The following is a 26679-nucleotide window of genomic DNA, read 5'->3' as shown; positions in this document are numbered from 1 at the left end:
TAATTTTATCGTGGACAATTTTGGCCCCCACATGAAGCACAAGTTACAATTTTAAATATGTTCTACCTTTGCATGTGTAGAGAGAACACTTCTACTTAAATAAGTGATTTAAGGGGTGAAAACCAAAAAACTGGTAACTAACAACCTATTTAAAAATAAAACAACTAATAAATCAGCAACCGACCCATCACTAATTTCTTTGGCTGTTAATTAATGACTCCATAATCGTATCCTGCAATCGTAGTAACATTATTGATCATCAATTATTTAAGAGAGGGACGCGCCACTAGGTGTGTATTTTAACCCAAATATGAGTGTAGGATGAGTGGCGTGATCTTGTAATCTTGTTAGTGACTAAGGGTGACATGTTCATCTCCCGTTGTCGTTTTCTTTTCACTTCGTGATGACTTTAAAAGAGAATCAATGGAACACTGTTAATGAATTTGTTATTGGTTTATAAGCTATTGGCAATTTTATGCTGGAATTCCTAGTTCCACACAAAATTCTTGTACAATTTACAGACTTTTCCTGGTCATTAACATTCTTGAACAATTACCAGTTTTCCCAGTTTGATGGATGCCCAGGTTAGTATTTCAGAATCTGCATCTTGTGGCTTTTTAATAATTTAAAATAATAAAGTAAACTCCCCCCCCCCCCCCCCAACAGGTGGTTCAGCTAATTAGGGTTTAGTTTAGAAAGACTCTTGTGTACTAGCCATTCAACACTACACTATCAAATCTAGTTATTTTACTTGGGCAATTAATTTAGGCATATCTAATGTTTAAATATTCATTAAGAAATAAAGTACACACAAACTAATTGCATTCTTTTAATTTATGTGTTTATTTTTTAATATTTAACAACAACTCACTGATAAATTCTTGAACGCATTATCATTGTGTTATCATGGATCTATGAAAACCTGTGTTATAAATTTCATGGCAATGTACCATGACCTGTATCTAATGTGTGTACACTGTACAGGTTGAAGACTAACAGTGATCGTGGAGAGCTACTATCTCACCTGATAGACACATGGCACTACCTAGCAGACAACGACCAGGCATGTCTAGTGGAAGCGGTCGAGCAGCTCTCAGTCAATCCCGAGCTAAACATCACTGTTATCAAAGCACTACGTGAGGCAGCCAATAAAATGAAATCTTCAGTCGACCACTCCAAATGTCATGCTCTTATTTTTGTTGAAAACAAATTACTTTCATTATACTCTAGGTAGGTTCCACAAAACCTTTTTAATTTTGGGTGCTGCTTAGTTAATGTACCGTACTAGTTTTACCCTAAGTTCTTTTACCTTTCCGCATGGGCATGCCCAGCTGGCTAAAAGACTAGCTTGGTAGGCTACTTAAAGGTTTGATTTAGTTTTGGATAGGAATATTAGGCTTACCTGCACAGTGGGTGGGTCTTCTCAATAGTTAACACATAAATACACACAGAGAAAATGGAAATATTTCATTGTCACCGATCACTTTGTTAATCACAGTGGGCAGATTTTTTTCAGGATATCAAAAGCAATGCAAATTTTTAAGTTTTTTCCATTCAAACTAAAAAGTGGTTAATTGAGAAGCCAAATATGGATTTTTTAAATAGTGTTCTAACATAACAAATTGTTTTCTGTAAATCTATTCAAATGTATCGTTTTGTAGTGTAATTATCGAATCTGCATTGTATGTTTTATTTGAGTAGTGATAAAAAAATTAAAAAAAACCAAGCATTGGTCATGGAATACACTTGTGGTGCACTCCTGGCACCCATGGTACCATTTTCAAATCAACTCAAATCAATATTTTACTGTATACGTAACCAAATTAAATCCTATAGAATCATTTATGTTAAAATCAAATAATCAAAAAAAGTGTCTTTTACAAAAAAAAAAAGAGAGAAAAACCGACCAAGACTAAACTGCAAGCTCATTGAGCCTTCCACCATTTTCACCTTTACCTACAAATCAAAATACCCTAAAACGCAAAATAAAAAAGATCAATAAAAAGCCCTTCTTCTCCTGAGTCTAGATTGCGAACGATTCCGTGCGCCAGGTTTGCTAGTGTTGTTTAAAAAGGCAGGGGTGCCCACAAGGGGGGGGGGGGGGGCTGTGACGCAGACTGCATCATTGAAATTCTTGGGGGGGGGGGGGTTTCCTAAAAATTCAGGTTGGCTAAAGTTGATTGCAACAGGGTTTAACGTGATGACAATCAAAAATATATTACGAAGTCACCAGATAGAGAGTTGATTAATTAATGACAATAGTTATATTACTGAATTTCAATTAGTTAAAATGTTTGTCTCGTTAATACAATTAAGTAGCGTAGGCTACAATACTTTACACTATTGTGTAGATACTCGATTACCTGAGTTAATAGGAAGGGGGGGGGGGGTAATGAAAACTACGGTTAATCCAATAGTATAAAAACAGATGATAAACCCATTAAAACGCTGTAAACAGCCTTTAACGTCACAATTTGCATTTTTATCAACAAAATTCAATATTGCACAATCATTATTATTGTGCAATAATGACGTTTCAAATCATTTATCTTGGTTCAGTTGTACAAACGTTTAAAAGTATAGCTCACTCAATCTCAACTAATAACCAGCCAAACACTGCATTGCTTTAAATAACCTAAATAATAAAACATTAGAAAGTTTTGTAAGCTACTGCTCATGATAGACAGATAGGCTACCGGTAGGTGCTGTATAACAACTTAGGAATTGTTAGATAAGTTATAAAAAAGTGTAAAATTATAATTAGAGATAATAAACACACACTCTTAAAAACAATGTAACGAGAACAATCTTGTTATTCTTTTTCTTTGTTCTCCTGTTCTTTCTTAGGTTTCTCTTCAATTCATACACAAATTCAACAAGTCGCCATATTTACTCATTGCCCAATCACAGCCTACTAAAGTCACCATGGTTACTAATCACTCAATCACAGTTTACTAAGCATTATATCGTCATCATTCCCCTGCTGTTGTATCTGAAATCTGTTGTTACATAGCGCACAGCAGACAGAAGTGTAAAACGGAGCAGACGATTGTTGGCGCAAGCGTTGAAGTCATTTTTCCATTTCATTTTCACCAAAGGAGCTGTGATGTTTCCAAAACGATTATATAGGAGAAGGGGGCGTTATATCAAGAGAAAGACACTGACTGACAATTCGTTAAGCAGAGGTTACGAATGGATGTAGATATTCTGGCAATAAAAATTTCCTTAAATTGAGGTGACTTATAAAACTCTAATTTTATTTATATAGAAAAGTATGATAAGTTTCCCAGTCCTGTACAACACTGATTCACGGTCTTTTTCCTAGTAATCAAAATTCAAGTACAACTTGGTACACACAGAATCTCCGTTTCCCGACCTGGATGATGGCTAGTTATTTAATTTAATTTACAGTTACATATTAGTACCTGTGATAAATCAAACCCGTTATGTAAGCCACACGGTTATTAATCTCACTTGATTTTAGAATTTAAAGTCCCGTTTACACGACCCGATCCTGACCGCCCTTTCCCGTTCCAGGTCCCGACCGCCCTGTCATCTGGTCGACAGAGCGTTGTCACGACCCGTTCTCTGCGCCCGATCTGAGCTCAGTGCGTTGCTTTCCTTCGTTGGAGAACGTCTTCATTTTAGATTTTATAAAGTAGTCGGTTTCTTGCATCTTTATTAAAATACAAAGCTTGAGAAGTGTTCCACAACAGTTTGTAAGATTTGTACACTTCGATCATTTTCGTCAAAATATCTTTTACCTTCTGTGGAGTAGATTTCGTCATCTCAAAACTACGAACAAAACTTAAAAGACAATTCAGACACTCATATCAAGGTTGGACTGAGAGATTTGCCTGGTGTAGAGCTTCGGAATTCACATTCGTTCCCAGCGGAAGTGAGCTATCCCCACCCTTCCTCCCTAAATCCGATGGAAATCCTTCCCTACCTCCCTACCCGATCGCCAACCAAATCGTGACCAGGAGCACACGTTTACAAACGTGATCGGAAATGGTTAGGGCCTACACAGTAAACAACTTTTATGTAAACATGTCAGTGACAGCTAGAAAAAGGAATCTTTATCCAAACAGCTGTTTGTAATTTCATATATGACGTATTCTCTTAACAGATGATTAGTATTTCATAAATGAGGTATTTAGTAAACATGGAGAGAAAAAACCTCACAAAATTGGGTTTTTTATTGTCTTTTATTTTATTTCCAAAATAGTGAGGCCATACTTTAATGGCTAAGGACACTCTCGATAATCCTGTCAATACAATTAAACTATTAGAATCATAATCGGTACTTTAGTTTTCTTTAGAGTAGGCTGTGTAAATTGCCTTCTGGATTAACTGGGCTTGAATTTTCAAAATCTAAAAAAAAACCTATAAATCTTCTTTTAGTTTTACAAATAATGCTGGGCGGGGGAATAATGTTTCATATTTGTTGTATACCTCATTTATGATGCGGGGGCTGGGGCTTAATTGGAGGGAGGGGGGTGCGTCATGAGTCTAGGTGGGGGATGGGCTGAAAAAAATCGATTTTTTTTTTTCAAAGTTCTAATAGTGCGGAAAAGTTGCAAATCATACAGACAACAAAAAAGAAAGAAAAATTATCAAAATCGGTTAACATTTTCCAGTCGCGCATAGGCCCTGATGTTTGAAAAAAAAATAGAAAAATCACGGTCTTCTTTTTAATTCTATTTTTTTTAATTAATGTTTACGTAATGTAATAGTTTGTAACGTCTTCTGAATGAGCCTTAAAACATTGTGTTTTAGTTTGGTTTATATTAATTGATATCTTCCGGTCCCGCATAAATCCCACAGTTTACCAAAGTATTGGAAAATTTCACATTTTCACGCATTTATTGAATTTGATAAATAATATTGATAATTAGTTTTTTTATATGTAATGACCATAGTAGGCTAACTTTTTAAATGGAACTGATAGTGAGTCACTTGTGTAGCCGGGTTGAACGACCTCTCCCCTCCATTCCACCCCCCCTACATTCCTAAGATCTCGCCACGCGTCTCCCTCTCCTTATAGTTTTGTCAGTGTGCTTCTGTCAGTTGTGATTGCAGTGTCTCACTGTTTAGTTAAATATCAGTTTTTTGTTTTGCAACTGTTTTGGTGTTTTGTGTATCATATTGTTGTGTATTGCTGTTGACATGACTGTGTGAATATCGATGCAATTACGTCATGGCTCTGCCGAAGAAAGTGATAACAAGACAGAGATTCGACTGCCCCATTTTTGCTACTCCAAAAGATCTCCCAACAAACAAGCTACCTACTGGCGAGAAAATCATTCGGGGTTGTTCTCAAGAAAGGTTTAATCTAGCATTAAGAATTAATAATAAGAGCGTGAGTTTCAAACAGGTTACCAGTACAGTAACTAACAAAGTAATTAGCTTATATGAAAAAGCATCTATCCCTACAGTTACAGAGACAAGAATTACGCAGCTCATAACTACATTGCATGATAAGTATTGTCGCCAAGGAAATCATATACACGAGACAAAAACAAGGCTTCTTTTAAAAAACGTGTTGATGATTTTAAACAAAAGTGCTCACTTATTTTTGATGTAGCAGCCTGCAAATGCCCAATCGCTGTTGAATGCACTTGCAAAAAAGTCCTAGATCTGTGCCAGTGCAAAGTCACTATTGATTGTAGATGTGAAAAATCAAAGAAAATACCCCCAATTGAACTAAAATTTTTATACTTAATGCGAAAGTACGGATTAGGGAAAATTGGCCCGGTGGACATTAGTGAAACAAACAAGCGTAAGAAAGCATTGGAAAGGAAGTCAAGAGACAGACATGGAAGAAAAACAACCATCTTTGTTTGGTATAAACTCTAAAAATACAGGCTACATTTTCATAAGGTAAAACAAATGCAGTATTGAAATAACTTTTGACCATTCACCAACACACAAAGATTAAGTAAAATTTTTGGTAGAGACAAAAGTCTTATTTTATGCTAGCCTAATACTTCTTACTAGAGAACCTGTGCGGCTCAGTGAGTCGCATAGTATGAAGCATAACGCCAAGGAAAAGGTTATGCTTAAATTCGAGTAATTCTAGTTACATCTTCGAGTTGTTTAAACACTTCAACAATTGTTAGAAACTAATTTTAAATATCTCTATTTGCGTTGTCAAGGTTTAACTACATACATTATTTCTGCTCTCAGTTTTAACTGATAACTTCTCTTCTAATGAATGCTAAACGATCTTCTTCAATTCGAGTTAAGATTTGAATGGCAATTTTCATTATCTCTTTTTGAACAGCGTATATTATTTGCCTCTACTGAATCATAAAACTAAACTTGACCGTAACTACTCGATCGATGAATAAATAAACTCTAATTCTTTCACTTATGTTTGGTCTAATATTGGCACTAAAACTTTCAATAGCAAATGAGTTTTTGAAACTTCTTATTTTTGACTTGAAATTTCTGGATTGTGTTGGAGAATTCAGATCTGACATTAGGCAAGTTTACTTTACCACCATGACAACACTATGTGCTTCGTATATTTTTTTCACTTCCAAAGTAAGTTGAATAGCATAACTGTCAAATATTATTCATCTCACCAAGTGAATGTGTATCTGGATGGGTATGTGTCAGACCAGGCCTCTCTTTTTCTACTCTCCTCATACGCATAAGATATCTTATTATTAATTGTCTCCTCCTCCCGTTTTAATATTTCTTCTTTGAACTTGAGGCATTTTCTGTTCTTCCAACAAAACTGATTAACTGTTTAACTTGGTCTTAACCTACTGAATGTTACAAACATTAATATTTACTCCCAAAAAGCTAATGAGTTTCTTTTTATAAACAGCTGTTTTTATTTTTATATTTGTTCTACGTATTTCTTGTGGGGAAAACCCGGCCTTTTGAGAGGGTCTCACGCCCTTCAGAGTAGAAATTTTAAAATTCTAAAACCTTATTGCAAAACTTCATACTGAGACGAATCTTATGACACCTTAAACGTTGAAATTGGTCCACAAATAAGGGAGGAGTTGTGTTAACAAAAAAAAAAATCGGCTTCACGTATTATTTATATATATATATATAGATATAGATATAGATATAGATTTATTTCTGTATGACTTGTGCTTATTGAAAAACTAATATTGCAAATAGTGTTTCTTGTGTATAAAAAAGGAAAATGTATTAAGGATTGATTTGATGTGTAGCCGAGATGCGGACGACCTGGGAGCTGCTGATATCTTGTTTCTCAATATATTAAATGAAGGCTACCATCGACAACACGTGACTGAAGCAGAGGCTGAGAGTGACCTGGAGGGCAACTCTAGTGAAGAGTTCTACAGTCCACCTTCTAGTCCTGTCAGGATAACTACGAACAGTGGCAGTAAGTATCATGAGGAGCTGCTGATATCTTGTTTCTCAATATATTAAATAAATTAAGGCTACTGTCGACAACACCTGATTGAAGCAGAGGCTGAGAGTGACCTGGAGGGCAACTCTAGTGAAGAGCTCTACAGTCCACCTTCTAGTCCTGTCAGGATAACTACCAACAGTGGCAGTAAGTATCATGAGGAGCAATGGCCTCGGCAGAGTTCCCCCAAAGCCGCAGCAGGGCACTATCCAGTCGCCATCCGGCACTACTACGGCCAAAGAGATTTTCGCCGGATGATAGGGCAGCCAGGTCATTGCCGGCTAAGCTGACCCGGGCCCCTGTACTATCTGGCAGCCTGGGATGTGCAAGAAAGACCCAGTTTTTAAGCTGTACCCTCTACCTGAACGGACGTCCAACGCATCAGGAGACAGAAGGACACGGAGCCATACACAACAATAGACCAGAGTGATTTAGAAAAAAGATTGGTTTATTGATTTTAAGCGGGAAATGTTGGTATGCACAGGAGACGCTAAAAGAATTGGTGCGCTCCCCTCCCCCCCCCTTAAGTCAACTCTTACGACGAGCAGGGGATACTGCGGTCTATTCTAATGCCGGAGCCGCACAGCGGTGTTTCTCAATATATTAAATGAAGGCTACCGTCGACAACACGTGAAGCAGAGGCTGAGAGTGACCTGGAGGGCAACTCTAGTGAAGAGTTCTTCAGTCCACCTTCTAGTCCTGTCAAGATAACTACAAACAGTGGCAGTGAGTATCATGACATCGTGCTGACTCTCTCCACTGAATTTGATTTTTTTTTTTACTGTGGAAAAATGTAGATTGAGCTCAAAACTTATACTCAATTATTTTATTATATTGTATTAGAAGTTGGAGTAATGTAAAAGTGGGTCGTAAACATACAGAGAACGATTCTAGTAATCATTGTCTCTGCTCAAATTAATTTTGCTACACAAATCACAGAATTTCCAGCTACCACCCTTTATTGAGAGTAGGCCAGAGGATCTTACCTTACCTCCTTGGCCACTCAAAACTAAGAAGGTTTTTGGAATCCCCAACAAGGTGCCTCCACTGCTGCCAGTCTGCCCCCATTCTGTGTAGATCCTTCTGGACTTGGTCTTTCCACTGCAGCTTCGGTCTTCCTAGTGGGCGAGTGCCTCTTGGTTGTCCATTGCTGATCTTCTACAGTATACTTCCTTCTTCCCTTCTTTCTACATTGCCTTCCCATCTTAGTCGCCTACTCGTCACGATGCCTACAATATCCAGTTCCTTGTACAGTTCTCGGAGCTGTTGGTTTTTTTCTTATTCTCTAGAAGATACATGACTATAAATCAGAAAGCATTATTATTCAGCCCATTGTAAATTACCATGGATAAAACATACTCCCCCAAGTAGATTTCTCATCCTTATGGAATAGCTGAAGACAATTTTATTGTTAGTTCTGTACGGTTTATGTAGAGGTCGTGTTTTGTTTACAATTTGTTTCCCGTCATTACAGTAATTTAAAACCTCGTTTAACCAAATAATACAACCTAATCATAAAAAATAACTTGTCTCCTAGTTATATAACCAAACAGTAAAGCACAAATCAAGAAATTAACCCTAAAATATTAGAAACAAAATGTTGTCGACACTAGCGCCCAGTGTCACTGTACATGAACTAGACGCAAAAAACGTGCGTCAAAATTTACAATGGGATGAAAATTCTACTTGTGTTGGCTAGTCTATGAAATTACTCTCACTCTAAACTGTTATAGTTTGTTTTAACTAATAGAACTGAACAATGATGATTTTAAGTTCAGTAGATAATTTGTATTACAGCCTGCAAAAGATTACAGTAGGCTATGCATACATTAAGGAAGAAGTAATGAAGACACAACTCTAGGGTAGTTTTTAAGTATGGACCATATTATTTTGTATAACTTCTTAGTTTGCGTGTACTCACAGCATACTGGCATCATTTCTGAACAGAACAGAACTGCGCCATTTTGATTGTTACAGATACAAACATTGTGAGTTTTCTCATTGCAGCCATAGAGACCAATCAATATTTACTTTTAAAATCTTCACCTTAGAACTTTGAAAGCTATTGGGGTAAAGTCTTTGGTCAGTATCAAAGCTGACTAGTCCTAAACGGATCCTGGGTATAGTAGCTATATTTTTGTAAAATTTAAGCCCAGTTTTTATGTGATTGAGTAAAACACAGGCGGACACCATAAGATTTTTATATAATAGTAACATATATACACACATATATATATATATTAAAGTATTGTAGTAAATAAGTACAACTGAGCACCCTCAGTTAGAATATCATATTTTTAAAGAAGTGACATGTTTAGGACATAAGTCCATTTTCAAACTTCAAATTCATTAAATACTTAACTGTTGTTTACATTGTTTGTTTGTATATAAATAAACTCGCCTTTGGCTCGCTGGGGGCTCCGCCCCCAGGCCCCCTAGCTGTTAGTCGTCATTAGTAGATTAGAGTTAAGTTGTAACAAAGCAAGAAGTGAAACCGTCAATATTAAGTTATATAAGTTAACTTTGAGTAAGATAACTTCTAGCTTAAGGAACACCTCATAAAAAAATCATTTTTTAAGTTGCGGTAAGTGAGTATGTTAGTCAAGTATTTTTACAATTGAGTTTTTGGTCAAAGGAAGTAATAATATGAGGAGAGAAGGGTTCGTTATAGTAAAAATCGACATTAAAGTAATAACGATTTCATGAATTTATTAGAGGAGATTGATAAGTTAATAAGTTGATAATAGTAAAGTATTATATGAAGTAAATAGATTATAGTAGATATTCAAGTATATAATTACGAAAATAGATTAAGTAAGGTTTGTTTCCCTGTCGGTTAGCCATAAACTTTATGGCATATCCAGTTCCGCCACGAGGAGGCCAGGAAACGTCGGAACCATATTTGCAATTATTTGAATATGTACAAGTTAGTAAACTTTTGTACAAGATAAGTAAATTTATATTGATGTTCATTGATAGGTTAATAAGTTGATAATAGTAAAGTATTATATGATGTGAATAGATTATATTAGATATTCATGTATATATGATGTAAATAGAAAATAGATTATAGTAGATATTCATGACGTATATATTTATGAAAATAGATTAAGTAATGTTTGTTTCCCTGTCAGTTAGCCACAAACTGTATGGCATATCCAGTTCCGCCACGAGGAGGCCAGGAAACGTTGGAACCATATTTACAATTACTTACAAATGTACAAATTAGAGAACTGTTGTATAAGATGAGTAGATTGATTAGTATGTCGATTGATAAGTGAATAAGTTGATAATAGTAAAGTATCATATGAATTAAATAGATTATAGTAGATATTCATGTATATATTTATGAAAATAGATCAAGTAATGTTTGTTTCCCTGTCGGTTAGCCATACAATTTATGGCATATCCAGTTCCGCCACGGGGAGGCCAGGAAACGTCGGAACCATATTTACAATTATTTACAAATGTACAAGTTAGTAAACTTTACTAACTACTTTATACAACAACGGGGACTTTTGATAAGGCAGGCCCCCTATCGTACTGCCGATGTTGTCAAGTCACAACGGGGAGTTTTGATTAAGCAGATCCCCTAGCCTACTGCTAATGTCAAATCAGGTTTAGAGAAGGAGATCGCCATACACGATGTTCTTTGCGTATGCGATTCCATCTCGGACACGTTCGGGGTGTACGAGAACAACAATATGGTCTGGATGTCTGACCCTACTGAGCAAGACGTATAGTTGCCCGTGCGTGAAGCAATCGGTCCGTAAATCAACACCGACTGAATCTATTGTCTGACCTTGGCTCTTGTGTCCGGTCATGCAATAGGCCAACATCAGTGGGAACTGACGTCGACGAACACGTAACGGCGAACCCTCGACAAACGCAAAAGTAAAGGTAATCCGGGGAATTCCGATAGGTTGCGTCTGTCCGGGAAGTCTCACTGTAATCAGGCGGTTGGTGATGCCGATTACGATGACTTTAGTGCCGTTGACGAGTCCTTCAGCGATGTTGAGGTTCCTCATAATGAGGCAAACAGAACCGATCTTCAGCCGCAGAACATGGTCTGGTACGCCCTTGCCAGTAGCCGTGTTCAGGAGTTGAACGTCGACATCCAGGCCATCGTCGTTCTCTCTGTCGACTGTGTCGGCGCTCCTCAGCTCGTACAGATGACCGTCGAGGGAGTTCAAGATGTGGTCGTTGATCTCCTTGACGTTCACTATCAGAGTCGAGAGGATTGCGCGTCGCGAACACATATCAGAGTCGAGTAGGACGTTTGCGGGAAAGACGGAATCGACCAAATCAGTCAAAGACGTCACTTGTCTAATCCCGAGCAGCGGAATTAGACTTTGTTCGTTCTGTCCCTCCAAGAAAGTGGTCGAACTGACAGTTCCGTTGCCTACCCTAAGAAGGAATTCGGAATAGGCTGTGGAACTACTAGTCCGATGAGCTGTTGTCAGGGCAAAAATTTTGAAATGCTGCCACAGATGGGAAGCCCGAAGTGAGACACAAACAATGTCAGTTGGAGTACGAGCGTTTACAACGACAGGCGCGATCTGGCGAAAGTCGCCACAACAGAGGAATATTTTACCACCGAATAGCTCACTGGAACGCATGAGGTCTCGCAGGGATCTGTCAAGAACCTCGAAAACGAACCGATGTGCCATCGGGGCCTCATCAAAGACAATGAGCCTTGCGGCCCTGATGAGCTCTGCTCGCTGGGAGCCGTTGGTGATGTTCCAAAAGCCGGTGCCGTCACCGAAGTCGAGTGGCAACCGGAACATGCTGTGAGCTGTAGTTCCACCAGGCATGTTACCCGCGGCGATCCCAGAGCTAGCGACTGCCAGTGCAACCTGACGACAACCTCTCACGTATGCGAGAATGACACGAATCAGAGTGGTCTTCCCATAGCCTCCCGGGCCGTCAAGAAAAATGATTTTCGACGACGTTCCGCTGGCAGGGGCATTGAGAACGGAGGTAACGTACTCAAATACGCGGTTTTGATCTTCAGAGAGCTTTGGCACCCACTCCTCCACAAACACTCTCTGTTGATTTTCACCATGTAAGAGCAGTTCTCTGCCCAACTCTGTCGTGTCATCGTGTACATCGGGGAGGCCATGATCTGCGACGCAAGAACCCTGCCGACGAAGACTCCGATCAATATCGATGAGACCTAGCTTGTAGGCCAGTTCAACATCGAGAGGATTACGCTCTATGTGGTCCTCGCAGATGGAATCACGGAAAGCATCCCACAGGAGAGCTGCAGGAGCCCCCATGTTGCAGAGGATCACAAAGAAAGAACGAAGTCTCGGGCCAGTCATGAAAGTGGCGGCCTCGCGCAGTGCGTAGTGGTACTCCTGTTCGTCTTGCACCAAGCCAAGATGCCGCGCGACCCCTTGAAAAGTGCGGCAGTTTGGTCCACCGCGGGACAGGAGGTCGGCATAACCACGGCAAGATACAGTCATAAGCAGGATACGCAGGTAATACTGTTCTGTCCTGCTCGGTGAGACCCAAAACAGTCTGCACACCTTCTCGCCACGCTGTCGGGCAGTGATAAAATGGACGCCATCGGGGTGCTCGTATATCTCCGCAGTTTTCATACGTTTCATAGAACCCCTGATAAGTCAGGTCGTCAAACAGTGAAATACGAGGCCGGTCAAAGTAGATGGTGAGTTTGGAGCTGTTCCTAGCGGCTGCCTCTGCCAGTTGGCCAGGTCTAAACAGGACGGACTGCTTGCCCTCCAGATGGACGGGAAGACATTCAACAGCCGGCTCAGATTCTGATACTGGAAAGTTTAATAAACGCCAGCGCGCGTCACTGGCACCCACCATTCTCTTCGTCACGTAATGCTGTACCTCATCATCTTGCTTACTGAAGGGAGTAACTGTGACGTTCTGGAGAGATCCTCCCTTCATAAGATATTTGAAGAGGTACTTAATCACACGGCGAGTAGACGCCAGCTCCAAATTGATGTGAGCCTCGTATTTCAACATCAGTGCGGGATTATAAGGCACAACCCAACCGTCATGTACGATAATGTTCTTATTGCGTGATACAATTGTCCCCCGATTGGTATAATCTCGCTTGTACTGGACGAATCCCCTCTCGTCGACGTGGGTGGTTTCACAGCAGGGCTTGGGGAAGTATTTGGTGCAGTAACCCTTTGCAGAGTCCCAACAGAGAAAGTCAGTCCTATGATCATTACCACATGGACCGTGGATCATGTGTTTGAGGACCAACTTTCTCAGTCGGCCTCCGGCCTCTTCTTCCGAGGGAATATCCGCGCGGATGATGGAGTCAATTTCGGACGCCTGAACTGGTCCGTCACCGTCAATCTTGAATACAATGTGGGCGTGAGGAAGGCCCCTCATTTGCATCTCGATGACGTAGACGATATAGACAGAGCGTCCAAACATTGCTCCGCTGCGCAGGTCTCGGAGAAGTTCCAGAAGTTTGATCCTAAAAACTCTGCAAGCAGTGCTAGGGTCACTGCGAGTACCTCCACGAGGGCAAGCTTTCTTGTTTTCCTCCCAAGTCGCGTTGTAAGTAAACGTCAAAAAGAAAGTGGGGGAACCCAGGCGCGATACGATTGCCATAGCGTCTTCGTATTTTACTTTCATGTACCTGGGCCCCCCGGTGAACGAACTTGGGAGGTAGACTTTTCCTGCCTGCACCCCACCCTCGCCTTGGACGGTTTCATCACGAGCGATGTCGTTCAAGACCTGCTGTGCATTCCGAATCTCGTCAACCGGCCCCACCCGCAAGGCACTATCGGTGTTCTTCAGCTGCGTAAACTTAATGTAACGCAGTTTCTCCTCCTCGTACCTCGCGAACATCTCAACCTGCCAAGCTTGTGAGAGACGGCCTAGGTGAGAGAAGCGAGGTTCAGAAAGTAGGAGGCACCGCGAGTACTTAAATTGAGTCAGTTTGGCACCCTTGTTATCAAGGCGGCCAACGTGCCATCCCACAGTGCCTTGCGGGTAAAGTAGGGGATATTGGAAAGGTTCCATTAGGGGGTGTAAAAGATCAATAAATGTAGGTCTATCGGAACCGGATTTCCATATAGTCAGTCTCCGGGGCTCAGTGTCGTTTTCATCATTGCTGAGCACGGCGTGCACTTCGACGCCTGTTTGCCGATCACCGAGAACAGGGCCATGGGTAGACCTGCTTGTTACTTCAAAAGCCAAGTGAGCTGTTACGGAAGGCTCGTTGCTCAATCGACGGTAATGCTCAATGTAAGGATTTTCCCTAGACAGGAAATCAGCAATACCGTCGATGATCTCGGCATCAAGCGATCTACCCATCGCAATGTTACGGCGCTCTTCGCCATCGTCAATATACAGGCGGGACCGATTCACAAACTGAACGTTCCCAGAACGAGTGGTGAACTTTTGTCCTGGGGCGTCCAGATTGTAGACCTGGTGGTACATTCTTCCCTCGATCTTGAAAAAAGAAAGACCACTGGGATGACGATACCCGCCTGACACTTCGAGCGCGCAGAAAGCAAACAGGTCGTTGTACGCACGGGCTCTTTCCAGGAAGAGACGGTCGGAATAAAAGCGTTCTTGCAACGGAGGAATGTCGAGAACATTGAACGCTCCTTCCCCGCAGCACCATTGCTTTCTATTCTTCTCCTCCTCGAAGAGCCGTGCTTGGCAATGACGACATCTGTAAACGTCGTCAACCCAGAGACTGACTTTTTTTAATTTGTATGGTTGTATTTCATTGAGTGGCTCCCCATTCCAAACAGACATGGGGCCATTTTTGACTACGGACCGAGCAAGTGATGCGGGCATATAGCGAAGTTCAGACATTTTCGGATTTTTCAGGCGAAAAATCTGAACTCTCTCAGCAGAAGCACCGGGATTACGCAGGTCGTATTGCTGAACAGCCTTTCGGTGCACCTCAGGGTGGGTTTGAGTGTAACGTTGACTGTCATCCCGGAGTTTGTCAGCGTGCGTCTCCCTATACTTCTTCTTCGCCGCATCCACTTGCTCTTCTCGGGTCGTGTCTAAAAGCTTTGGACGACCACGCTTTATTGTTTTTGGTCTACCAGGACATTTGGTTTTCTGAACAACTGTCTCAGAGGCAGATTCTGATAACTGAGTTAAGTCATTGTCCGAACAGTCGACCGTGTGGACAGTTTGAGTTTCGTTGACGGAAAACTTTATTTTTGTGACGGAGTACTGCCCACCGACGAACGCAGAATTCACCAAAATGAGGGAAGCTAGAGAACGAAAACTATTACAGACGAACACCCTAGCCTTATTTCTCGCCTCATCAATGTCTCGACGACGGTTTTCGTTTACCGCGTGGGAATCAAAGAGGTACAGCCGCCCTTGGAAACGCCAAAAAGCGACTGTCACCAACTGTCCCGTAAACAAAAAACCGCTATCAACGGAGTCACCGGGCATAGCTGCTTCCAAAACCGAAGACAAGGAAGAGGTCACCTCATCTAGGCCATCGTTTCGTAACGGATACAACCCGTCCCAAACACAAGAAATTTCTTCGATGGTAACACGATGGTGTGCAACCACGAAGTGCCTGGCGAGGTCCTCAGGGAACAGATACCGGTTAGTGATGCTATGCTCACGGCGAGATAGTGTATACAAGCTATCGCCCGCCATGAGTATAGCGTCAATAGCGTTGGTACTGAATCCGCCGCAGAATGCTTGCCATGCGAGGGCACAGGTTGCATTTGCCATGCATTGAGCGTTGTTGCTCTCGGTAAATCTGGGATCTCCCTGGTGGAACGACCCAGCAGCAACGCAAGAGAATTCCATGCTTACAGAAAATTGCAGCAAAATCGCCAAAATAACAAGTCCAATAAATAGGAAGAAGTGACAGTGAAACTTAATCATGGGTAGCCAAATCCATTAGCAAAAATTAGAGCGAGAACCAAATGACTATACAGCGTTACTGACCTACGCGTTTTGGGGGTCAAGGAGTAAAGTTACGAAAAAACATGTGAAGGGTGAAATGTAAAGTAAACTAAGGAGAGTACGAAACATTAATAATATTTGAAGAAAAAATTTTTTATGTACGAAAAATTATCAAAAACCGTTAAAAATTTGAAGAAAATTTACCAAAATTTGAAAGTAGGGCGTTTTTTTTAGGTGAAGGAGTGCGATTTTCTAAAAACGCGTAATAGTGTCTTGTAGGAAATTTAATTCCTGTTCATGAAGATTCTTTCAAATTTTTGCTAGCTATTACCGTTTTTTAGTTATAGTCGGTATTAAAAACCGTGTTTTTTCGTTTTTATACGTCTACCATTTTGGATTTTTTTGGGGGTTAAAATTTTTAAAAGGCATTTTTGCAAATTCCACCATTAACGGATGATCCCATACTGCAATACTACAAAAATTTAAAGTCTTTAGAACGTTTCTAAACTAATCAGATGAGCATACCAAAGTATTAAAATTACATAGCTATTCTCCATAAGGATAACATGGGGCTGGTAAAACCGGTAAAAACCAATCAAATTTTCACATTAAAATTAAGTTTTTGGGGGTCAAGGAGTAAAGTTACGAAAATACATGTAAAGGGTGAAATGTAAAGTAAACTAAGGAGAATACGAAACATTAATAATATTTGCAAAAAATAATTATTTAGGTACGAAAACATAGCAAAAACCGATAAAAATTTGAAAAAAATTTACAAAATTTTGAAAGTAGGGCGTTTTTTGAAGCTTAAGGAGTGCGATTTTCTGAAAACGCCGAAGAGGGTTTTGTAGAAAATTTAATTCCTGTTCCTGGATATACTGTCAAATCCTTTCTAGCTCTTACCGTTTTCGAGCTACATCCGGTTGAAAAAAAAGTGTTTTTTCGTTTTCAGAGGTCCGCCGTTTTGGATTTTTGGGTGGGTTAAAATTTGAAAATGGGACTTTTGCATATTCCACCGGTAATGTAAGATCTTTTACTACAATACTACGCAAATTTGAAGTCTCTAGCACGTTTCTAAGTGGTTCAGATGGGAACACGAAAGTCGGCCATTTTTAATGTTATTCCCCATAAGAATAACATGGGGGGGGAATTCGAATTTTCGGGGGGGTTAAAATTTGAAAATGCGACTTTTTGGAATTTTATGGGTGGTTTGGGCACTAGACCTACAACCACCGAAAATTTCAAGTCTCTAGCTCATCTAGAAGTGGTCTAGAATTTGTATCCCCAGTCAGTTACACATCGGATTGTATAGTATTTAGATATAATTTAGATATACAGATGATTTATAGAATTAGACAGGATTTACTTACAATATTATACTTATTTACAACAATACTTTAGTATATCAGCAGCCCTATTACGTGAACACCTAAATTAATATGTATATATATATATATAAGAAATTACACCCTATGAATAAATTACTGTTTCTTCCACAGATCAAGACAGTGTCTACAGTGACCTTGTTATTCTATCTGGCAATGGTAACTTCAGTCCTCACATAGTGCATATGTCAACATTGTCTGAGGGAGTTTCACTGTTACTTCTTTATCAGGTAACTTAGAAATGCCATTTAGTTACCTGTATCATGAGTATTTACTCTGTAAATACCACATCAAAGAATGAAAACCGGGTCTTGTGTCCACGGTTTCTTGTTAGACGTGTCTGTTTTGCTCTGTATACTCTTTTTGATTTTCCTAAAATAATTCAATGATTTGAGTAAACTTTCATTGTTGTGTGTAGTCAATGGTATCCCACGTCTACTGTTGTGGTTTACTGAATATTACTCTGCGTAAGTTTTGAATGTGAGGAGTTTTAAATACTAACCTAGCTTTGTTCATTTAACATTTAGCCAAACAGTTAATCCACTCAACTTCCACCTCAACACTTGCTAAATAAAGCGCCACTGTACAGAGGCCAGACGCCACCTATACGGGATACGTGCAGCCACCCCTATCCTTAAGAACATCACAACGCTACCTATAAGCAATTCTGCAAGTTCGCTACGCCCGCAGCATTTTGTAATACTTCCGGTTTGATAGTAGAGTACTACGTGAATGTGTTTCAAGTATTGAAGGCGCTATTCAGAACAATAAACTGAACTAAACTAAAACTAAATAATACTAAACAAATAAAAATGAAAATAAGAAACGGAATGCGTTTTTTTAATGAAGAGACAAAAGAACTATTAAATGGCTTAAAAACGAATATTATCAATGAAGAAGTAATAGATATCGGCATAGATCTTCATGCTCAGTTAAGAATACTGGCAGAAAAATACGAAGAGGTAGCTATTGCTGAAATTTTACCAAATTTAGTGATACTCTTAAATAAATTTGACACTTGCTTAAATCAAAACCACGGCCTTGTTAGCAACATACAAAACCTAACAGAAGACTTCAAACAATTGGAAAAACCAAAGAGCTATAAGTGACAGAGTTTAAGAGTTTATTTTATTTGTTGTTTATTACTATTTTTACGATCAACGCAAAGCATTCATAATATTTTAGCATGTGGACAGATTCCAAAATTTCATAAACAACACTTTGTTAACCTTCCGTCGGGTGCATTGATTTTCAAGCACCAAAGGGCGCCAATAGAAGTTATCTCCGGGATTACAAAAAGACTTCTTGGTGGGACATTTGAATTGTTAGATATCTGATTAAAATTTTATCTTACAAGTTTTAGCTTGTAGGCCTAATGTTTTTTGTGCTGCTTCTGATATGTTTTAACACATTCGCTACGGCAATAGTACCAAATCTTTCATTCATATGTTCTTTACTTTGCCGCATCACTGTATTATGTATGCTGTGTGTATTCTGCATTATCCCATGTAGCTTTTATGTATGTTCTATTGTAAACTGATCTTGAAAAATATATTTTTTTTACTTACTTTCACCTAAAAACAAAAACAAAAATGAACTGTCGTATATATGCGACGTTTGGGCTATTTCAAGAAAAATATAATAATTTTCACTATTTTCTTCGCTGTAGACCGGGTGTCGCAAATATGCGACATTAAAAAGGGTTATCAAAAAAGTTGTAATGGTACCCTTCACAAGAAGGAGGAAACTGGAAGGGATTGGCCCACTAATACTGCAGGGCACTGAAATAGAGCTGCAGAATCAGGTGAAGTATCTAGGTGTAAATTTGGACAGACCACTTCACTGGGCACCACATCTTCAAAAAGTCATTGATCGTGGTAAGTGGTCCCTAATAGCATGTAGGGATGGTAGGTGAAATATGGGGGTTACAGCCTAAACTCTTGTATTGGCTGTATGTATCTGTTGTCCGACCCGCCCTGACTTACGGTTCGCTTGTGTGGTGGCCTAAGAGGGAATCTACTGCAGCTGTCAAAGCTTTAGCAGGAGTTCAGAGGCTTGCTCTTATAATGATAACTGGGGCAGTAAGTAGCTATCCTGGAGCAGCTCTAGATTGTCTGCTTGATATGCTACCCATCGACATTTTTATCAAGGTGGTAGCAAGAAAACAGCCCTACGCCTCAGATGCGAAAACTTATGGATAACCACAGGAAACAATAAAGGGTGCTCCAAAATTGTTTCGGTGGTACACAATGAAGAGTTGGACCTGCCTTCAGGTCACATGTCCAAAAAATACTCCTTTGGAAAGCCTTTCAAAGTACTAATACCAGATAGGAAGGATTGGTCTGGCGGAAAAGGGCCCATCCCCACAGGTGATTTAGAATGCTACACTGACGGTTCTAAGATCAAATATGGGGGCACTGGAGCAGGTGTGCATTGGATAAAAGAAGGCACTGGCATTTGTCTTCCCATCGGGGTGTACCCAACTGTTTTTCAAGCGGAGGTCACTGCCATATTGGTTTGTGCTCAAGAACATCTTAACAAAGAGATCAGAGACAAAACAATCAATATTTATACTGATAGTCAATCCACCTTAAAAGCACTAAACTCTTACAAATTCAACTCTAGGCTCGTGTGGGATTGCCTTGCTTCTGTGTCTGAGTTGGGTAGGAGAAATGATCTTACTATCTGCTGGATGCCTGGACACTCAGGCATGAAACTAAATGAAGCTGCTGACAGATTGGCAAACACTGCCTCTGCGACAACAATTATAGGCCCACAACCCTTCTGTGGCATTTCACGAAACAGCGCATGTTTGTCTTTGATTGTGTCATAGGCAAAAGAAAAGCACCGCAAATGATACTCCCCTTTTAGGGTCAGCAAGCTTACTCTGTTTAGGCCTTCTAAAAAGGTTGCCTCTGACCTCTTGAGACTAGACAGGCAAAGAATCAAATTAATTGTAGAACTGATAACTGGTCACGGGCGATTCAGTAAACATTTACAACGGATGGGCTTATTTGATGGTGAACCGGTCTGTAGGCACTGTGATAGGTCAGAGGAGACAGCCGATCACCTGCTCTTTGATTGTGGCGAGCTCTCTGATGCTAGAATGTAACTCTTGGTAATTTGGTTAGAGGAAGATATCTTCCCGAGGATGAACTAATTGGGAAGCTACATGCATTCATTGGACGCCTTATCTTGTAAGGTCATCAAGAAAACAATTGTCTGGGTTGCGTAATTTTCGGATGAAGTGCTTAAAGGTCTCGGCCACCCCTGTTAGATAAGATAAGATAAGGGTTATCAAAAATATAAAAAAAAACAAGAATATATTATTTACAAACAAGATTGCAGAGTATTACAAAGTAAATTATCACTGTTTAACAGGTTTTTTGTGGTATGCGTGTAATGTTAATTAAGTGACAGCCAGTCTATGTGCAAGATTAAATTGTATACCTCGATCCGTGGTACTCGATAGCGAACGTGTTAATCGACATAGAATTTGGTTAGGAATAATTGAGGGTCTTTTGCATCTTCTATTAATTTTAATGTTTAAGTCAGTGTACATTATTATCTGTCCACTGTGTGTAATTTAGTTTCTTTGTTAGTGAGGTTACTTATAATTTTCTGTTATTTCTATGATTAGTTCATGTTTGTATAATTAATAGCAGCATATTTCTAACTTATTGTTTTTAGTACCTAAATTATTATTTGTTTGGGATAAAAAATATAACTGGTAATAATAGTCAGATAAAGAGAGTCAATAGTTATCCCACAGACTATACTAAAACTTAGTGTTCTAGTCAATAAAGTATAATTTTTTAATGTAGGTAGTCACATGAATGTTTTAACAACTACTGCTGTTTTATTTCAGACAAGTCATGAAGCATTATGCACTGGATTGCATGATGCATTCTCGGCTCTTGTTTTAATACAAAATATACAGATGAGCGAAAATGGAGAAGAAGGTGTTCGAAAAGTACTTGAAATTCTTGATGGAGCTATGAAAAGAATATTTGACACACTAAAAAAGAATAAAAGTCACAACACACCTCATGTTGAAACCATTACCAAACAACTTCACTCCAAATGGGACCAGTTAAAGAAGTGAGTATCAACAATTGAGATAATTGATAAGTATAATCAATAATATTATATAAGTATAAGTATAATTGATAAGGAGACACAACCTAGATGCATCTTTTAACCAAAATACAAGTGAAAGATGACTGTAGCTTTGTTTCTGACTGAGATCAGCTGTTTTGTTTGCCAGATCATTTATCAGGGTCGGTGGCCGTTTTTTCGTATGGCTCCATGAATTGTGTGTATGCCGCAACGAGGCTCCTGGCTGCTTACTGGCATAATTTTTGAACAGAATGACACCATTTGTAGCTCTGTACCTAACGTGTACACAGGGTGTTCACCTACCGGGAAAACCGGGAACTATGCATGATTTTTGAACCGGGAAAAAATTGGGAGTTGTGCGTGAATTTTGTATTTTATCGGGAATTTTCTATTTTAAATTCGATTGCGCCTAAAGATGACATTTCCTTGACCGCGGGAGATGACGATGAAGTTTCTGTGACCGCGGGAGACGACGATGACGTTTCCATGACCGCGGGAGACGACGATGACTTTTCCGAGACCGCGGGAGACAACGATGACGTTTCTGTGACCATGGGAGACGATGATGATGTCCAAACGGCTGCGGGATATGTTAGTGATTTTGCTGTGATCGTGCATGTGAACGATGACGTTTCCATGACCGCGGGAAATGATGATGATGTCCAAAAACTATTGCTTGACGATGATGACTGCGGGAAATTATTAGAATTAAGCTATAATCGGGGAATATGAAGATAACTTTTTTGTGACTGCGGGAGACAATTATAATGTTTCCGTTACCCCTGAACAATATCAGGATTTTGTCACGACCACGGAAGACAGTGGTGATGTTTCCGTTACTGAGGGAGATATTCAGGATTTTGCAGTTTATTTATTTATTTATTTTATTTTCAATGCTACAAAACAGCACATGCCAATTACTTTGTAGCATTAATCAAATAACAGGAATGTTAACATGGTATTACAATTAATAATAAACACAACTAGGGAAAAATGTCGGTCTTCAATGGTGACAGTTTCACTCAAAATATAAATAAAAAAATATAAAATATAGTTATCGCGGAAAACGATGGTGTCTCTACAACAGTGGTAGGCAACTTAAATTGGTTATGTAAAATTTTTGTAATTTCTGCATTAATTATTTCTGTAGGCCTCTTGAAAAAAAACAACCCATAACTCCAAAATTACATACTATATGTAGGCTAAGTACATAAAGCCAGGGTCTAGTGTATTAATTCTTACAGAAAAAATTAAGTAAAATTAAAATAAACAGTAATAAGAATCTATTTTTCAGGTGTTGGTACGAAGATTCGAGAAATTTTTGTATCGACATATCACTATTTTAAGAAGTTATTGGTAAATTTCAGGTTTAATTTTTTGATTATTTAATCAGTAATATGTAAAAACTGCATACTTGTGTCAGGCAATATTACAGTAATCATACGGTTCGTTTCTTTAACTATGAAATGAAACTGGGTGGTAAGTGCTAAAACAGCATTGTGGGAGTTGATATAAACAACTCACGGATCGCTGGCTCAGTGATGGCCGCATGGTCTAGGTTCCCCACCATCTACTGGCAGCAGCCGACGCAGCCCATACACTCATAATTATAATACGCACATTTTTAGTTGCTGCTCAGTTGAAATATAGGCCTATAGGGATAAAATATTGCTAACGCATGTCAAACTCTTTTTAACATTTAAACCTTTATGTCTGTTTTGTTTCTTGCAGAAAATAACCCATCAGTTCATTAACACTACAAATTCACTAAACTCGATTTGTAGATGTTTTTAGACAACTAATATTGCTAGTTCCAAATTTTACATGGTAAAATAATAAGTAATTACAAAGGAGAAATAGAAAGTAAAATATTTGTAATTTAAAACCTATTTTATTACAAAAAAAATAGTACATATACATTTCTGAACAGAATAATTTAAGTTTTTGCCGCAGACCTATGTTTGACATAAACTCGATACTTTTTTCTTTCAATGTGTATTGACAATGTATTTTACAAAATTGGTCACAAAAAAGCAAAATAAAGAATAGGCCTATCGCGTTAACAGCAAACATCTGCAGTAAAAACTGCACAAATGTAGTCGGGGTTTATAGAGTTTAAATGTGTTATTTTCTGCAAGAAAAGAAACAGACATAAAGTTTAGAATAGTAAAAAGAGTTTGGCATGCATTAGCAATATTTTATATCCATATATTTCAACAGAGCAGCAACTTAAAAAGGTGGGTTTTATAATGGTGAGTGTATGGGCTGCGTCTGCTACTGCCAGTAGATGGTGGGGGGAGCTAGACCGAAAACAGCGCCCGCAGTGCTACTGAGAGCGCAATCCAGTAGTTCTTTACATCATTGACGAAAAGTACCACCTGAACTACCTGGAATTACTCATGATTTTTTTCTGGTTAGCCTGGTGGACACCCTGGTACACTTTGCTGTGTGTTTTTAGAATTATTGAATTTCCCACCCTTTGCGAGATTTGGTCAGTGATACGTTTTTGACAAAAAGAAACATATCTGATGCTGACATTCATCGCCAGATGACTGAGGTTTTTTTTATCACAATACAATGATAGAGGGTAGTGCATAAATGGGCTAGGGAGTTTTAAAATGGCCATGAAAATGTTCATTTCGAAAGGAACTGTGTTTTGGTGGGTTTCAGACTAACTTACAGGAGAGGAGACCTTAAAGGAAAAAAAGGTTTTCACAGCCATTTTTATTCAAAAAAATATTCATATATAATCATTAGTCAACAAACTTCCAAATCCTGTTCATTTAAAAAATCCTCTGTAAAGATATTTATTTCTATACAAAAACCAATCTAATATATAAAATTCTCGTGTCACAGTGTTTGTCTGCAAACTCCTCCGGAACGACTTCACCGATCGTTATGAAATTTGGTGTGTAAATTCTGTAGGTATGCGAATCGGACGTAAACTATTTCCCGTTTCGAAATTCTTAAAAGGGCTCCGCCCCAGTGGCTCTGGAGTTTCCCATGTTAACCTTATGAGAAATGGAATTAATGAATCTTAACAGCTGTTTCAATTAAACAAGTTGGTTCTGTTCTATGGTGTTCAATAGCATTAAAGTTACAAGGATTACCAACAGGGTGCAGCACTATTATTTCTTTTACATTTATGACAACAGCTAATTTGCAACCAAAAGGTGAGTGAGCGTAGCGAACGAACTTCAACCTGGAGGCGAGTGAGCGTAGCGAACGAGCTAACCTGAAGGCAAGTGAGCGCAGCGAACGAGCTCCAACCTAAAGGGGAGTGAGCGTAGCGAACGAGCTCCAACCCAAAGGTGAGTGAGCCTAGCGAACGAACTTCAACCAGGACGTGATTGAGCGATGCGAACAAGATCATCTTGAAAATTAAACGTAACGGTACTTTCTTTCCATCGGTCTGTCTTAGGGGAAACCTATAACTTAGGCGATACGAAGTTCGCCGGGTCAGCTAGTTATAATATAAAGATAATCAAAAGTTAGGTATTTACTATTTATTGAAATTTGAAAATGTACTTAGTTCTGAAACATGTCACATGTTACTTCAAGAAAAACATATTAATTTCAGCGTGCTCAGTTGTTTTTACTTTACTAGCACTCCCACCACTGCCACTCCTTACCCAACGTGTGTCCCCTGGAGAGTTAAGTTGGTTTACTATCGTTGTGTCAGGAAGCTACAAGAGGTGGTGAAGGAGCGTGAAGGGTCCCTTGAAGTGGACTCCCTGTCTACTGGTCTACATGTATTGCTGCAGTCCCTACTACGGCTCACATGTCTAGACAACACAGGCCTGACCCGAGGTGAAGATGCAGCTGAACTAGTCACCCATCAGGTGCGAGCTTCCCTCACCGACTTTACAGCCTTTTTGAAAGTCAAGGCCATCCGAAACTTTACTCTTGGATCATATCCTTTTAATCAGTGAAGACTATATGAATTTCAGAATATTTGGAGTGTATGGCAAAAAACTGATTATAGTACGCCAAGTACATACTTGGGAATAACGAATAGAAATTCTAACAAATAGCGATAAAATATAATAAATAAATAAATAAAAATATATATGATTTAGGTCAATAAAGTTACAGTGTTTTTAAGATTAAAGAAAAAACTTATCTTTAAACTTAACTAACTTAACTTAACTTTTATTAATATTTTATTATTAACTTCATCACATGGTACATTCACACGCCTGTGTGTATCGACGACCTTCTGATGAAGTGATTATTTTGACATCCACTGGACGCCTGAGGATGACTTCTACATGAAGTCAAAACTAGTTGTGTGACAGAAATTGTGACTATTGGATTACTAGAAGCAGGTATTTAAACCAATTTATATAACATATACATTAGAGTCCCGCAAACTCGGCACTCGATAACCCGGCAGTCTGGATAACTCGGCCATCACCTGGCTCAGAAAATTCGTGATTTTTTGAGTCCGAGTTAAACATGGGCTCAAGTAAAATCATTCAAAACTCGTACCAAGGATTTATTGTACGATATCTGATGACTTAATACTGACTTGTAATATAAATATAAATAAATAAGGTAGCTAAAATGATTAAAAAATGTATTGTTCTTATTTTTAACCCTAGTTCCCGAAACCCGGTATTTCACAAACTCGGCACCCTTCCAGTCCACATTACGCTGAGTTTGCGGGACTCTACTGTATATCAAATTAAGAGTTGGCAGGACCATCAACCATCTTGGATTTTCTGCCCATAACAGCAGTGTTAATGGTTGAAGCATATTACGGCATTGTTTAATAAGATAAAAAGTTGCAAAATATCTTGTTTTAAAGCTATTGAAACCGGGAATGTGAATTCAACTTCTAAAAAAAGTTTTAAAAATCCGAGAAGCAATTCACAAGGAAAATATATT

At 39.1% G+C, this 26679-nt stretch overlaps 1 protein-coding gene across 2 annotated transcripts in view; it reads left to right on the top strand.

Moving 5' to 3' along the window:
- LOC128983629 (BLOC-3 complex member HPS1) overlaps positions 1–26679 on the top strand; it is a 74092-nt gene that overhangs the window by 31068 nt on the left and 16345 nt on the right. For both annotated transcript variants that reach the window (XR_008489882.1, XM_054402992.1), the window contains exons 4-8: positions 985–1230; positions 7197–7372; positions 17785–17900; positions 21539–21771; positions 25472–25703. Coding sequence is in view for 1 of the 2 variants with exons in the window: in XM_054402992.1 (XP_054258967.1) it covers positions 985–1230; positions 7197–7372; positions 17785–17900; positions 21539–21771; positions 25472–25703 (1003 nt within the window). In the remaining variant the exon portion in view is untranslated. The remainder of the gene's footprint in view (positions 1–984; positions 1231–7196; positions 7373–17784; positions 17901–21538; positions 21772–25471; positions 25704–26679) is intronic.

The sequence above is a fragment of the Macrosteles quadrilineatus genome, unplaced genomic scaffold, assembly GCF_028750875.1.
Source record: "Macrosteles quadrilineatus isolate MER2022 unplaced genomic scaffold, UCM_ALF_1.0 Scaffold_1__1_contigs__length_201487025, whole genome shotgun sequence".
Taxonomy (NCBI): domain Eukaryota; kingdom Metazoa; phylum Arthropoda; class Insecta; order Hemiptera; family Cicadellidae; genus Macrosteles; species Macrosteles quadrilineatus.
The sequence above is the reverse complement of the archived record's forward strand: the minus strand, read 5'-3'. Positions and strand labels throughout refer to the sequence as shown.